General features: G+C 30.5%; 1 protein-coding gene across 1 annotated transcript; it reads right to left on the bottom strand.

The window, feature by feature from the left end:
* Positions 1 to 13,037: 13,037 nt before the first annotated feature.
* LOC18590302 (small ribosomal subunit protein eS25-like) lies at positions 13,038 to 14,907 on the bottom strand. The gene is made up of 4 exons (XM_007015732.3): positions 14,767 to 14,907; positions 14,240 to 14,314; positions 13,981 to 14,115; positions 13,038 to 13,305 (listed from the first exon to the last, which is right to left on the bottom strand). Exons 1-4 carry the CDS (start codon positions 14,767 to 14,769, stop codon positions 13,192 to 13,194), a joined length of 327 nt encoding a protein of 108 aa, XP_007015794.1. The 5' UTR covers positions 14,770 to 14,907; the 3' UTR covers positions 13,038 to 13,191.
* Between the last annotated feature and the right edge of the window lie 1,541 nt (positions 14,908 to 16,448).

The following is a 16,448-nucleotide window of genomic DNA, read 5'->3' as shown; positions in this document are numbered from 1 at the left end:
AAAAATGTTGCAATTGCATCCGAGGGAGCATAAATTCCATGGAACATTCTTTTTAAATTGACAAGTAGTCAATAAGTTTAGACGAGGTGAAAATATTTCCAAATAGGTTTTCTTTTTTAATTTCATTTTTGCTTTCATTAAGCAGCATAGAGAATGCGACCTTTCGTATTTCAGATCTAGTCATTTAAAAGCAATCTCATTAATTGGAGTTTCACCCACATCCTAAAGAGTGCAAACGACATAGCCGACAACTTGGCAAAATCTGACGTTCTTCGTCAACCGGATTTCTTCATGGTCATCGGCTAGTTCCATCTCGTGTAATTCAATTTTTTTGCTTATATTTGTAGCTATGATTTGTGATTCCCCCGCAGCCTTTTTACTTTGCAGTTGGAGAGGAACTTTTGTTTCCCTTTTGGCTTCAGCTGGAAGCTTTGTACAGACTCTTTGAGGGCACTGGTTCACCTCTGACCCTCTTTTATAGTAATAGCTATTGCCTTTGAAAAAAAATAATTTGAAGTGTTTCTTTTTGATGTTAGCGAGTTAAGCGTGTTCACCAAAGAGTTCATAATTATAGGTTAACTATAGTTACTTTGTAGCTGTATGGATCTGATGGTTTGGGGAGAGGTAAATGATTTAATAATTTTTTTAAAAAAATAATGTATAATAGTGACATTAATTAGTTATTAATGTTGTTAGTCTGTTGGTTGCCGGTTTTTTTTTTTTTCTTGAATTGTTTCCGGATAGTTTTTTATTTCCATAATAAATTTTTTAAATGATTTGAATCAATAGATTTAATACAAAATAAAAAAAAATGAAAATTAGGTCTACGAAAGAAATGTTAGACTTGCAAAATGGTAAGAAATTACCGAGGTTTTTGACAAAAAAAATACTACAAAACATAGGTTTTTGGTAAAAAAAAAAGTTGTTGCATAATGATGGGAGGTAATAGAAGATTTATTCTCTCTTCCATATGTAAATCAATAAAATATCAATAATGGTGGAGAGAAAGAGAAAGTATATTTAATTCGCGGAATGAAATAAAGAGGGAATAGAATAGTTATTTTGTGAGAATAAAAATTAGATAAGAATAACTATTATATATTTTGATTCATGAAATAGAATAGGATAGAAATGATTATTATGATTTATTTTAATATTTGATTGCTAAAAGTAACTTTAGAATATCAAAAGAATATGTGATAAAAAAAACAAAAAGGCCTTTTGTTATTCTGTTTCGTGAGAATAAAATAAGATAAGAAAATTATTATATACTTTGGTTCATGAAATGGAATAGGGTAGAAATGACTATTATGACTTATTTTAATATTTGGTTCATAAAAGTAGTTTTGAAATAACAAAGGAATATGTGATAAAAAAAAAACAAAAATATCTTTTGTCATAATATTTGTTTTTAATTTAAAATATTTATTTTTTAATAATTTATTGAAAATATGATTAAATTATTTTTTAAAATTTTAGCATGATTATATATTTTTATTTTATTTTATTTTTAGAATGCTAATAATTTATATTTAATTTAAAATATTAATAATTTATAATTAATACCATTATTTTATTTTATTACTTATTTTTAAAATATTTAAAATTTATAATTAAAAATTTAATTTAATTTTAAATATTAAGTATTATAATTTTTATTAAAATTTTAATTTAATTTTAAAATTTAAAATATTAATTTTCATAATTTATAGTAAAATTTTAGTTTAATCTAGAGAAAGAAGGAGAGAGGGAGATAGAGAGAGAAAGGAAATGTGAAAAATGAACCAATTAGATCTAATATCAAAGGATAATTTTTAAAACTGATGAAAGGTAATTTTGTACAATAATAATTTTTTTGTCTACTCTCCAAGTGTGGAATAACCATTACTCTAATCTCCTTGATAATGGCCCTTCAGGTTTCTCAAAGACTACAAGAATAGTTAGATAATAAGAATAAAAGGGGAACGGCTATTTCACTCCCTCTAACCAAGCATGCTAAGAGTATCTAAGTATAACCTGTTCCTTGCATCACGCATACTTGCCTTTTTATAAGTTTGTGCTTTTGTAACAATCTTCTTATTGATTAAGCCACCCCAGCACAAGATTAAAAACAAACTTACTTCTAACAAAAGATAAGATTAGAAATTTAGATAATCCTAACAAAGATTTCCATACCATACATAAGCCTCTTTCATAGTCTTGTAACCTTTATCTCTTATCGGCTCCTAGACCCATGGCTCTTTCGACATCCATGTTCAATAAGCCTACTACCCTGACCCCAAATAGAAACAAACTTGAGAAATGGAAGTTTAAACAACCCGAATATTCCTAATCTTGGTCGAGGACTTAGCTGTTTAGTTCAATTCCACTAAGGATACTATTGACATTGATCTTCTAGATCACAATCTAGTCATTCCGAATATATTTAACGAGTCTAATTTGGATACTCTCAAACGGATCCTTCAAGGATTAATGAGGAAATGAGTAATCAAAGAGAAGCAAACTTGGGAAACTCCTTTCTTCAGGAGAAATTCAGATGGATGAAGGAGCGAACAGCAATAACCAAGAGAAGCTTCCTCTCTCCCTTGTAGCACAGGTTGTAGTTACTAACTCTGATGAAGCTGCGAACAATAATAACCAAGAGAACCCTACTCTCTCCTTCGTAGCGCAGGATGTAGCTATTGCCCCTGATGAAGCTGCGAACACTAGTAACCAAGAGAATTCTCCAATATTCTCCCTGGCAGGGCAGGTTGCATTATTAAACTATGGACTGCAAAATATCACACTATTAATGATCCCCATGAAAATGCAAAATCGTTACTGGAGAAATGACCATTTCATTTGCCTAGATGACTTACCTCACCAGTGAAAGGCGTTATCCTTCCTATCTTCTCTAAATTGCCATGGACAACAATCAGGTGCAGCATTTCGCATGCATAAATTCTTGTAATCAAAGACTAATTTTAAGAATCTTGTTTATTAGCCCGCGCATTTCTTTTTCTCAGAATTTTGTCAATGAAGCAAGTCTAGCTGGAAATTGTGTCTTATAGGCATTGAAAAATACAAATATAGTATCTTCTTGAGAAGATTTTCTTGCAATATTTGAGAAGATTTTTGCGAGCTAACTTACCGGAAATGGCAATTATTGCCAAATAATATACAGAAAAATAAAGATTGTCATTAATGTTTACGTTATGAATTTTTTTTAACTATATATAATGATATCTTCTTAAAAATAATTAGTTAAATTATGCAATTAGTTCATATATTTTATAAAAATTGTGAATCTAACCAATTGAGTCCTCATATTTTTCTAATTTATTAATTTCGGTCCTTAATTCTAGCATCATAAAATTTTCATGGTTAAGTATGCTAACGTGGCATTTTAGTCAAGCTAATGTGACATTCTTCTTGATATGGCATTGACTATGTGCTAATATGATAAAAATACTGACATAGCACATGTTGATGTGGCAAAAATATTGATGTGACAATCACTGACAAAGATTTTCCTGAAATTAAAATTTCATATTACTTCTAAATAAAAAATAAATGTTACAAATTGGTTGATAAAATAATACAAAGATTAATAAACATATTCGCGCCTTTCTGTTTTTTTTTTTTTTTTCACGCAGAGTAATTTCATTGCAAATATATGAATTTATAGAAAAGTCTCCCAGCAAGAGGTGAGACAACCCAACGCTAGGAAAAAAAAAAAAACCAGGTTGGCTACAAAAGACCTTCTCACAGAACCGATTGCCTATGAGAGCCATATTCAGACCTTCGGTTGGCAACAAGAAATCATAGCCATACCCACAGGCTTGAAGTTTGGAGCATCTTTAGCTTCAACCTAACAAAACCCTTTCACCAATTTTCAAAAAAAAAAAAAACATAACCCTTCCACCAATCTTTAGCGTCCTAATATATCTAAATTATTGTATATTTGATCCATACAACAAAAAATAAGTTGGAAAATTAATAACTTTTTTTGACAAACTTGATCGAGGGGTTAAAATTAATTTTTGTTACTATGAATTTAATGAAAATTTTATTCTACCATTAGCTCGAGTTTCCTTCAAGTGAAAAATGAGAAGTATTTTGTTGATCGGATGGTTTAAGTAACAAGAAATTTATGTTTAAAAAAGAGTAATCAAAAAATTGATTTTGAATTCTCTTAACATTCTTAATAATGCGAAGGATTTAATTGGTCAATGTTGTTTATCATTTTACTCTCGAGAGGAGAATGTAAGGTCAGTTTGTTTTGAAATAGAATATTTAAAGATTTTATGACTTAGGCTTGTTTTATTCAAAATGTAAAATATTTTATGAGTCGTCCATCCTGCTCAAGGATTAAGTATAATTATTAAGAATTAACAGCACATGGGGGAAACATTTAATTATTTCTCAGAATATTTCATTATATAATTAAAAGAAATTAAGAAATTAATAACGGAAACATTAATGACAATCTTTATTTTTCAGTACGTTATCTTGCAATAATTGCCATTTCCAGTAAATTATCTTGCAAAAATCTTTTCAAATATTGCAAGAAAATCTTTTGGAGGAGAAAAAGAAGGAGAAGAAGAAAAACTGTTCATCGGCAAGTTTAACAATTTTTTTTTTTCAAAAACTTTTGTTATTCTTGCTATTTTGAAAGTTTAACATTTTTTTATCAAAAACTTATCTTACCAGTTGAATATTTTTTTAACTTGATTTTCATTATTTTTATTTTGTATACCTTCCATAAAAACCATCTGAAAACAATTGAAGAAAAAACTTTGAATTAAAATATTTAATTTTTTATATTATTTCTATGTATGATTTTTTGTAATAAAAAATTGAAAAAAATCATAAAATTTAAGAAGTACATTAAGTGTATAAACAAAGAAAAAGAGAATGTAATATTTAAAACATTAAAAAAGGAAAAAGATGGATATAATGGAAAAAGTATTAAAATTTTATGTACTTTCTATTTTTAAACATATAAGTGCATTAGAAAAAGATGGATATCGAATTCAGAAAAGAAAAAGTATTAAGAATTTGTGTACTTTCTGTTTTTAAACATATAAATGCATTAGCAGCTGCCTTCTTTTGAAAATATTCAGTATAGTAATATTACAATGAGTGATGACCAAGAATAAGATGAACCATCATAAAACCCTAACAACCATTAATATAAATCCTTGCAGTTGACCATCTAATTAAAACCAAAGCCTCGTGTTACTATCTCAAGTTTCAACCAAAGCTTTAGCACCAACACCACCATGGCAACGATGTTAACCCAAGCATATTGTATCCTAGTTTTAGTCGTTGTTTTGTTGAGTGTTGCTTCCACCTCAATGCCCCAAACAACACATTCTGACCATGATCAGCCTTTGTCTCAATTCCTACAAGCATCATCTTCACAGCCCATGAATATGGTCACGATAAACAGCAGTCTACCTACACCAACATCTTCAACTCCCGCAGAGTCTCAACAGCTCTCTTCGGAGTCTGAAAAAGAGAGAAAGAAGGAGGAAAAGCAGAGGAAGAAAGAGGAGAAAAAGAAGAAGAAGAAGAACTGTTCATCGGCAAGCAGTGTCAAGCAATCAAACATAGGTGTTTTTTTATGCATGTTTTCTTTAACATTACTCTTTTATGTTTAGTTAGCCTTAGCCGTTAGGCATCCAAGTAAAATATTTTAGAGATTTTCGTATTTAAAATTTTTTCTAACAAAAGAAGTAATAAAGGGTTTTTTGTCTGCCGCTTTGGTGTCATGGGATAGACAAATTAGAGTACTTTAAGTAATTTAATTATTTTTCTGCTATAATATTATAGTAGTGTTTCCAAGTCTTCTGCTTATTAATTAATATGAAAATTTACTTTTCACATAAATTTTCATATATTTTTCTGTTATTTTTAATTTGATTTATTATTAACGTATGATTTCTCTATTTAAAAAGTATGAACTCAAATTCCTCTTATTTCAAAAATATATATATAAAAATTCGTCTTATATTGAACTCAATTCAAAATCATCACAATTCATTGGAAAACAAAGGTAAGAGAAAGTATACAAAAAGTTTATTTAAACTTTTTTTTTTGGAAAACAAAAGTTTATTTAAACTTTTCCACTAAAATTAATCGTTGATGAAATCAAATTGCACTCTAAACACTTAATATTAGTGATCGATGCCATCAAATTATGATGAGCATTTAACTTGAAATTCTACAATCGCTTGGTACAATAATAGTAGTGGCAGTAGCAGCTGCGGTAGCATGCCAGCACGAATCTTCAATTGTTGAAGCCAACAAACGAGGCTGGCAATATAGACTCATTAGGGTTTCTCTCAAATTGCTAAGGCTAGTCAAAATGCAAACCAAACTATTGCGTTTGGGAAGTCCCACGCATTCTTCAGCCTAACAATATTGATTTTTTGCTTTCTTCAGCTCCCATCTTCAGTATAGTGCTATGCTTAGCCCAGGTTTGAGGAAATACATGCAAGGCTTTCCCGAAGGTGGAGTTCTACGTATATATATGGTTATGTGAGCAATTACCCCGCTGTTGGAGAGGGTCCAACTTTAAATTTAAATTTTAACAAGCACATTTATGTATAAGCCCAGTAAATCATAGGCTTATATTTCACATAATACCCAATGAACAACACATTGGGTGAAGAATTAACTGAAATGGATGAAGTTTGCATGCGGATTCAAACTCAAAATCTTACATCTAATTGTAGACACATAAATTAAAAAATAAAAGAAATATAAATAAATAAAATAAAAAAAATAAAAAAAAATAAAAAAAAAATCGGGATGGCTGGGCTCTTTAAAACCCTGCACAAAAGAGAAAATCAACAGCAGTTAGCCACAAGGAGAAAAAGAAAAAAAAACAACAAAACAACAACAACAAAAAAGGAAAGAGGGGTGAGATCTGAGGAGAGAAAGCGAGAGAGAGAAAAAGAAGGAACGGTCGGAAAGAGAGGGTTCGGCCGACGTAAGGAGAAGAGATCCGCCGGGAGAGAGAGAAGAGAGAAAGAAAACCGAGAAAAGAAGAGAGATCCGTCGGGAGAGAGAGAAGAGAGAAAGAAAACCAAGAAAAGAGGAGAGGGCGCCGGCGCCGGCGAAGAGAGAAGAAAGGAGAGTTTTAGAGAGAAGGGAGAGGAAACGCTAGAGAGAGAAACTGAAAGGCTGAAAATGAGAGGAAAGGACGAAAGCGGGGTTTATATACACGAGTCCAAGGCCTAAAACGGCGTCGTTTCGACAGAGGGAAGAATTCAAAGGGTCGACCCCAAAACGACGTCGTTTGAGGGAGTCCCCAGAGCCCCAAAACGGTGCGTTTAGGAGAGGGCCGAGCGGACCAAGGAAGCGGGCCAGGCAGACCTCCACGTGGCCCAGACAACTTGGGCCATCCTTCCGGCCCAAGCAAGGTGAGGCCTTACCCCTTTCTTGTGGATTTGGGCTTATTTAGTTTATTTTAATTGTTTGTTTAGCTTTAATAAAGATATGTAAATAATAAAAAATATTAATATTATAAATATATTTGAAGGTTTGCAAAAAATAAAATAAATAATAATAACAATAATAATTCAATATACATATATATATTATATTATATTTTTAGATAAAAAAATAAAAAAAATATAAAAATAAAAAAATATATAAAATATATAAAATAAAATAAAAAATGATAATAATAAAATGAAAAATAAATAAATAATAATAATAAATAATATAGTTGGAAGAAAATATTTGAGTATTACCGCCAAAAAAGGGGCAAAGAGTTGCCTCTTTCAGGCGGATGTTTTCCGGGTACGAAGTTCGAGACGGATTTTCACCGAAGCGTCGGGATAAATCCGAACTCTAAACTCCAAAACCCCTTAAGCCTAATAGTCATCGTTAGAAAACAATATATATGGAAAATTTTGTTAATTTAAATAAATATTACTAAATGATCCAATCGTTTAAAAATTAATTATTTTATTAGATAAGCTTTGTAACCAAGTAAAAATTGGCCAACAACAAATATGGATTTAAATAGAAGACCAAAAAATAAAGTATATATATAAATAAAAAATAATAAATAACAAATAATCAAAATTTTTAAATAATCAATAAACGCGTACATGTACATACCATCCTTTTATAATGTCATTGCATGCCACTCTTATTTTGCAAATGGCGCGGGAATCCCGATGATGGGATTTCCCCGAGGAGCTCGTAGAGACGAGTTCTTCCGGGGATATCTCTAGGTGAGGAGAATTTCGAGACTTCACCAAAGCGTTGGGATAGTCTTCGAATAATTTTCCAATAAAAGATTACCGACTCCATCATTTAAAATAAACAAGTCACGACATCATTCTACGCTTGCATCATATGCATACGTAAGACCAAGTGAATAACTCAGTCTGACAATTCAATAAAAAATTTAATTAATGAAATAGGGATTAAACTAAGAAAAGGCTATATTAAGATAACTTAAGATTGAATGGTACCGTTCGTAGAACGGGCGTCACGGAGGTGCTAACCCTTCTCCGTGCGTAACCGCACTCCCGAACCCATCTCTAAAACGTGGACCAGTTCTCGTTCTTTCGACGGACCTAAAATTAATTTAGGACTTTGTCGATTAAGAATCGGGTTAATAGGTGACCAATCACACCTAGATAAAAAAGATTGGTGGCGACTCCCACACCTTGCGATTTTAATTTTCGCCCCGCGTCTGGCGGACGGGTTCCCGGACCCGCACGTCACGACACTAATACAATAATATTAATTAAGTTGGATAGTTAGATATTCAATAATTCCAAGTTAATTTCTTAAACTTTTAGGAAATGGTTGAAATTTAATATTTAAGTTCTAACGTTGACATCACCTATATATCATATTCAAGAAAGTAAAAGGTTAAAAAATAAAATTGCAAGTGAATGAACGTAAACATGTTTTGAACCAGAAATCTCTCAATGAACATAAATAATTTATTTTGTCCTAAATACATTTTTCCTCATAATTTAATGAGAAGTTTATTCTATCATTGAGTATTTTACCTGCATTAATTGATCAGTGCTATTTATCGTAATCTTCAGTGATGGAGAGGAGAGGTTCTAATATTACTTAAGTTTTAATCAAGAATCCTTTGTTACAAAATTGTGATAGGATTTGGTATATTTGTCAGATTATACATCCTTTTTTCTTCCAAGTCCTATTGAATTATAAGCTTGATCGAGTTTTTGTGTTACCTTTGTCAGAAAGAGGTTTCCTTTCTCCAGATTACTTCCAAAATCATGCAAGGGAAGCGCATCTATTATCCTAATTTTATCAAAAGTATTTGTACTTGACTTTGACTTGACAAAAAAATAAATAAATTTGAAGTTAAAATTATGCTAATTATCAACTTCAAGTTAAAATCACGCTAATACCTGATTTCAAGTAGTGCAAATTAAACTTGTTTATTAGTAAATTTCACAACATATTCACATTTATTATTATATCATTTTTTATTTTGACAATGCAAATCAAATTTGTGTACGAGTAATTTTACGACATATTCACATTTATTATTATCTCATTCTCTATTTTGATTATAATTAGACAGACACAATGATATTTGTAGTAAGTTCCAATGAAAAAAAAAACAGGTAGAAAAGCTATCTGATTGTCTATCTTAAAAGCGCTTGATTTGACAATAATAATCATAGAATTATTTTCAATAATTTCCTCATAATAATTAAATAAATAAATTATTATATTTATTTTTTTAACAATTTACTATTTATTTGATTTTTGTCTAGGATTCAAAAAAATTTGCTTGCTTGGCTAATTTGAATGCAACAAAGATGCTAATGTGACAAAAATTGAATCGTCTTTTTAATTTGTTTCATGTTATGATTGAATTTGATTCCTTTGATATTACAAATTTGTTTCATGTTATGATTGAATCTAATTCCTATAGGCGCATATGGAAATTTATTTTAATTAATATTTTCGTTAGCATTTTATTTTATCTAATTTAGTTTGAGATTTTTTTTCTATCTTTATTAGAATTTTAGTACTTTAAGTCTTTATTTAAGATTAGAATAACTATTTGATTAAGATTTATCTTAATTATTATAAATAAGTGATCCTAGATAGAGGATTATCATTATCATCTTTTGTTATTAAAATTGAGTTCCACTCTCTTATCAAGACATAGATTGAGGAATTTTTCCCTGACAACTTCCCCATATCTCATCTCTTCATAATCATATTTCTCGTTTGCAAAGATGGTTCAATCAACAATACTTCTATACCCATTTATTTTTTCCCATTACTCTTTACCAGCACGTTCTTCTCTTCATCTGTAAGAAATTCCACCTTGACGCAATACTGTTGGGGTTCTTTACTGCTTTTGCATTTTTAGTTTTGCTTTAAAAGTAAGGTTCGAATCATCTTTCCCAATTATATAAAAAATATATAAGTGTCTGTTAAAACAGAAATTTTGCAATACAAAGGAGGTAACCTAGATTTTTGAGAAAAAAGAAATGTTAAATTTGCAAAACATTAGGAGGTCATATAAGTTTTTGCAAAACAAAGGAGGTAACATAGATTTTTGGTGAAAAAGAAATGTTAAACTTGCAAAATTAACTTTTAAGAACAATTTAATTAATAATCATAATTTCATGAATTAATTTAATTAATAATATACTTTTGTTCTTAATTACATGAAATTAAAAAAAATAAAAGTATATATATTATAATTAATAATTTTATAGGTTATAATTTTTGTAATGTAACACAAAATAAAAAGTAAATATATTTATATTTAAAATATATATTAAAAGTATATATATAATAATAATTATAATTAATAGTCATAATTTCATGAATTGATTTAATTAATAATATAAATTTATCTTTAATTACACAAAATAATAAAAAAAACATAATGGGTACCTAAATGGTGGTATTCGACCCAATATAAATAGTAAAATTATTATTCGAATTCGTTGCAAACCAGATTATAAAGTACTCTAATTTTATATAATTGGATTGGATACTAGCTAATAGCCTATTACCATGATACTTATAGTGTTATTTTTTGGACTTACAACTTAAGCTTTGAGTTGTTACTTCTTCCATTTGAAGGATGCTCACCTATGGTATGAAAATCTTTGTTGAGATTATCTAGGCTTCTAAACTTCTCTTATGTTACAAGTAAAATTTTTGTCACGTATGTAATCATAGTTTCTCATATATAAGAATTCAAAACATTTTATGGCAAACTAAATAAGTTCCCATCTTAGAGAATGTATTGTGAATGCGTCGTACCACAAAGGCACACCGAGAGTAGAAGCAAAGCAATACATCTCCTTCAATGAAAAAGATCAATGAAGTAATGATATAATACTCAGGCTTGGAAAATGTGATTTCAATAGGGGGGGCAGTTGCTGCTCCAATGAGAACCAAGCATGTTGAGACTAGGGTTGAGGCCGAAACATAGGAAAAGCCCACATATGTAGAGGTGTTGAAGTGGCTTAATCAATAAGCCACACTTGTACACAACAAGAATGTCTTCCAACAGTTTCTAAGAGAAAATCACACGCCTATAAAACGGCGGGACTGCCTGATCTAGTCAGGCTATTTTTTTCACGGCAACTATGTTTGCCATTATCTATATTTTAAGTATGGAAGAAAATCACCAAAAACTTGCCTATTTATCAAGTTTTTTTTTTAAATATATATATTAAGATTATATTAAGTATAAATTCTATTAAAAATAAAAAAATAGACAATCAAATTTATTTATTTCTCGATTTAATAAAAAAAAAAGAGTGAAGAGGGTTTCAAATTTGTAAATTTGTTTCAAATTTTACATTTCTTTTCAACAAAAAAAACTATATTACTATTAATTAACTTGTAATGTCTTTTAATATATATATTCTATGTATATTGTGTTTAACTTATAAGGAATATAATTATTATTATTATATATATACTTTTAATATATATATTTTAAATATAAACACATTTACTTTCTATTTTGTGTTACATTACAAAAATTATAATCTATAAAATTATTAATTATAATATATATACTTTTGTTTTTTATAATATATATACCCAAAGAAAAAGTGTGAGATTAGAATAATTTTGAAACCTAACTATTTTTTTTAATTTCATGTAATTAAGAACAAAAGTATATTATTAATTAAATTAATTCATGAAATTATGATTATTAATTAACTTGTTCTTAATTACATGGATTCTTGCAATCAACTATCATTTTTAAGAATAGTTTAACACCTCATGCATAAATTCTTGTAATCAATGATCATTTTTAAGAATCTTAATTATGGCCGGTGCATCTTCTTTTTCTCTGAATTTTGTCGATGTAGCGAGACTGGTTGGAAATTGTGTCTTATAGGCATTGAGAAATACATATATAGTATTTGAGAAGATTTTTGCGAGATAACTTGCCAAAAATGACAATTATTGCAAAATAGTATACTGAAAAATAAAGATTATCATCCATGTTTCTGTTATGAATTTCTTAATTTCTTTTAACTATATAATGAAATCTTCTGAGAAATAATAAAATGTTTCCCTCCGTATGTTGTTAATTCTTACCAATTATACTTAATCCTGTGAGGGATATATTTATGTGATCGATGAGTATTTTTCTGAACTCATAAAATGTTTTAGCTTTCCAGCATAAAAACTTTAGATATTCTATTTCAAAACAAACAAAACCTTGCATTATCCTTTGCATTATTAAAAATGCTAAGAGAATGCAAAATCAATTTTGTTGTTACCCTTTTTTATAACATAAATTTCTTGTTACTTAACCAATCCGATCGACACATTACTTCTTAATTTTCACTTGAGCGAAACTCGATCAAGCTTATAACTCAATAGGACTTGGAAAAAAAAGATGTATGATCTAACAAATATACCAGATCCTATCACAATTTCGTAACAAAGCATGCTTGATTAAAACTTAAGTAATATTAGAACCTCCCCTCCCCACCACTGAAGATTACAATAAATAGCACTGATCAAATGCAGGTAAAAACACTCAATGATAGAATAAACTTCTCATTAAATTATGAGCAAAAATGTATTTCGGACAAAATAAAGATGTAAATAACAGTTCATAAGAAAGGCACTAGTTCCCTAACAAAAACAGCAACTATCATCCATAGAAGACAGATTGATAGTTCAGTTTCCCCTCATCTAGGTATTGGTGGCTCTTGTGTATATCTGCTGGCTGGCATGAGCAGAAATTATCCTAATGGAACCTCTTGCCATCAAATCCTTAATTGCCCTACGTGCCAATGATCCATTGATCTGACAAAATGGAGAATAAGTAAGCAAACCACCATTACCATTAAGATGCCAAAACTAATAACATAGTTCCACAATCAGAAGAGGAATGGGGAATTAATAACTTCACTAATAGTGTTATAAATTCAAGGAATGCTGCATACTTCTTGGTAAAATAGGTGCTAATAACAACTGCCAATCAGACAAATACAAGCAGAAAGAGGATCATAATTGTCAAAGTACAAACATACTCCTGTTCTGTACAATTAAGGTTTAAAATATAGGGAACAAGACACAAGGTTAAAAGAATGAAAAAGAAACTTCACTTGCACATGAGAGCAGCCATTTTCTCAATAAGCACTCCAAGTTATCCAAAATAATTATCATGCGAGTAGAAGAAACTTTGAAACAGATGGCAAACGGTTGCAAAGCAATCAACTAGGTTTCACTCTATACCACGGAAAAGGTTTTCAAAAGAAAACACAAACCTCCAAGGTTTCTCGTAATATACCAGTAAACTTCTATTTTAATATCCATGTACCAAACTCTAACTTCAAAAACACTAAACATGCTTTACAGCTTAAACAATGGGATATGATACAATTTTCATCAGTCTAGATTATAAAACTGTATAATGAAATAATATCAGAATAATCCCAAATAGAAAGCTAAAAAGAATGAGGTAAGCCACGGACATACCCTCAATCTGTCAGACAGGATTGAAGGAGTAACAAGCTTGTACTTTGGAACCTCGGAAAGAAGTTTGTCATATGTTGCCTGGTCAAACAAAACCATGTTGTTCACCTTCTCCTTTTGCTTACCCTTGCTCCATTTCTGCCATAAAACCACACAGAAAAGCTCATATCCATAAAGGCAACTCATCAAGCAAACACATTAAGAAAACACCAAATTCCCACACTTCACATCTTTAAACACTCAACAAAATTGAAAACCCCACCTTCTTCTTCTGCTTCCCTCCGCCAGACTTGGCTGGCTTAGAGGACGGAGGTGGTGCCTTATCCTTCTTCGGTGCCTGCCAAAACAAGCAAACAAAACGAAGAATAAAAAAAACATTGATCTTGGAATATGAAAAAACTCATTTTTTGAAACACAACAATAAAAAAAATCCTCAAATAATAATCTTAAAGAAGCATTACATATGAGGATTAAAAAAATAAGTTATTCCATGCTCCTAATTAGCTAAAAGAGTCTCCCAAAATTAAACAGCATAAGAAATAAAGAATAATAGAGGCGGAAATTACGCCAGAAATAACTATTCAGCATATGCTTTATTTGGTTAATGAGAAAACGCAAGAAAAGCAAATAAAAAGCAGATGGGTATAACAAAAAAACTAATTTTTCCTAATGAAAAATGAAGAATTCTCAGAATTTTCCACCTTTTCCCTTACTTTCTTTTGCTTTTATTACATTTTCTTCAAAGCAAAGGAAATAGAAGCAAAGAAGAAGTTGAAGAGAAAAGCTTACCATTTGGATTCAATGGAGAGGCACAGACCTTGGGAGGGGAAAGAAGCAGAGCAGCCGTCAGGGTTAGTGGAAGGGAAAATACAAAGGTAGTAGTAGCTATGTTCCACATAGGGAGGGCTAGTGGGCCAGTGTGCCCAAAACTGGTTCAAGGTAAGCTTAGCTTGCAAGGGCTAAGCCCATATAGAATCCAAGTAGGCCCCATCTTAAAACTCTTGATTTTGGGCTTAGATTTGCTTTTCATAACACAATGAAACTTTAGCCCGAATCTTACCAGACCAACCCAATGAAGAAATTGGTAAAAAAGAGTTCAAAATAACCTAACAAACTTCAAATTTTTGTGAAGCAAAATTGGTGAAAAAAGTTAATTTTGAGTTGAAGATTGAATTCTCATGAGTTTTGGGTATTGAATATCCAATTCCTCTTTGATTTCTGTCCAAAAAAAAAAAATTCCTCTTTGATTTGATTTTGATGCACTTGCTATAGTTGCTTGTTCTATATCAAATTAGGAGGGCAAACAAACTATGTAGGCACAATCTATTAAGTGGAATTATTTCTTTAGCGAGATACAAGATTCATTGGTAGCGTTAGGCCACAGCCGAATCATATGGCCAATTCTAAGATGTGTTGTTTCTTTCACTAACAAACTGGATTTGGATCAAGAGCCTATCAAAAGGCAGTCATTGTCATTGAAAGTGAGGGCGGCCTCCTATCAGTTGGTGCGTATTTTTCTTCTCCTTTTGCAAAATAATCTATTCTTGACAGTTGCTTGATTACAGGGTTAGCATTATGTGGGAATGGACTAGTCTTGAACTCACTGTACATTCACTTTAACTTTTGTTCTCATTAACAGTCTCAAAGGGTCATAGCCTCATTATTAAGCAAACCCTTTGATGTGATTTGCCTGAATCAAAGCAAAAAGGATTTAGACAAGTCAAGGATAAACACAGGAAATTGCTAGAGTGATATCAGGAAACCAATGGCAAAAGTGATCTAAATCTGCGGGTCATCCCACCCTGAAAAGTTGAGAGCTTTCGACCAAAAAGCTTCCAAGCAATCATTAACATGACAACAGATTCCTACTACCAGCAAGGCTGAAAAAATATCCACTAAGTATACTTATATAGGTTTAAAACCATAGAAGTTAGTGCAAGTTTATTTCTACCCAAAGTTTTATAGTTTTGCCTCACAATACAAAATCATGAATCCTTTCTTTCAATGTAGATTTACTTGTATCCAAGTTAGAGCCCATGGAAGAAAAAGAAATGGACAAGAAAGAGATGAAGCAATAATAAAAGCTTCCCTAATATCTTCCTACCTTTCTACACTAAATGCTTTGTAAAAAGCGGTAATACAAGGTGTAAAATCAATCTATAAAGCAATGTTGGGGTTGTTGGATTTTCTTGCTTAGCAAACACTAGTTCATCTCATACTTTTTTGCCTTAGATTTTGCACCCCCCAAAACGTGCCCAAAGAGTATGAGTTTGGTAGAGATACGGTAGGACCGTAGCTCACCAACCACAGCAAAATTTATAGTAAATAAACAATAGATCTTTCTCCAATTATATTTCCATTTTGTATGCAACAACAACATATTTGATTATTATCAAAGTATCCTACTTATCAAGTTCACCCAATTTTCAAAAGCAATTTCAGTTGGAGGAAATAGATGATTTAGTTGATAA

The sequence above is a fragment of the Theobroma cacao genome, chromosome 9 (genome assembly GCF_053813885.1).
Source record: "Theobroma cacao isolate CCN51 chromosome 9, ASM5381388v1, whole genome shotgun sequence".
NCBI classification, from domain to species: Eukaryota; Viridiplantae; Streptophyta; class Magnoliopsida; order Malvales; family Malvaceae; genus Theobroma; species Theobroma cacao.
This window is presented reverse-complemented; position numbering and strand designations above follow the sequence as displayed.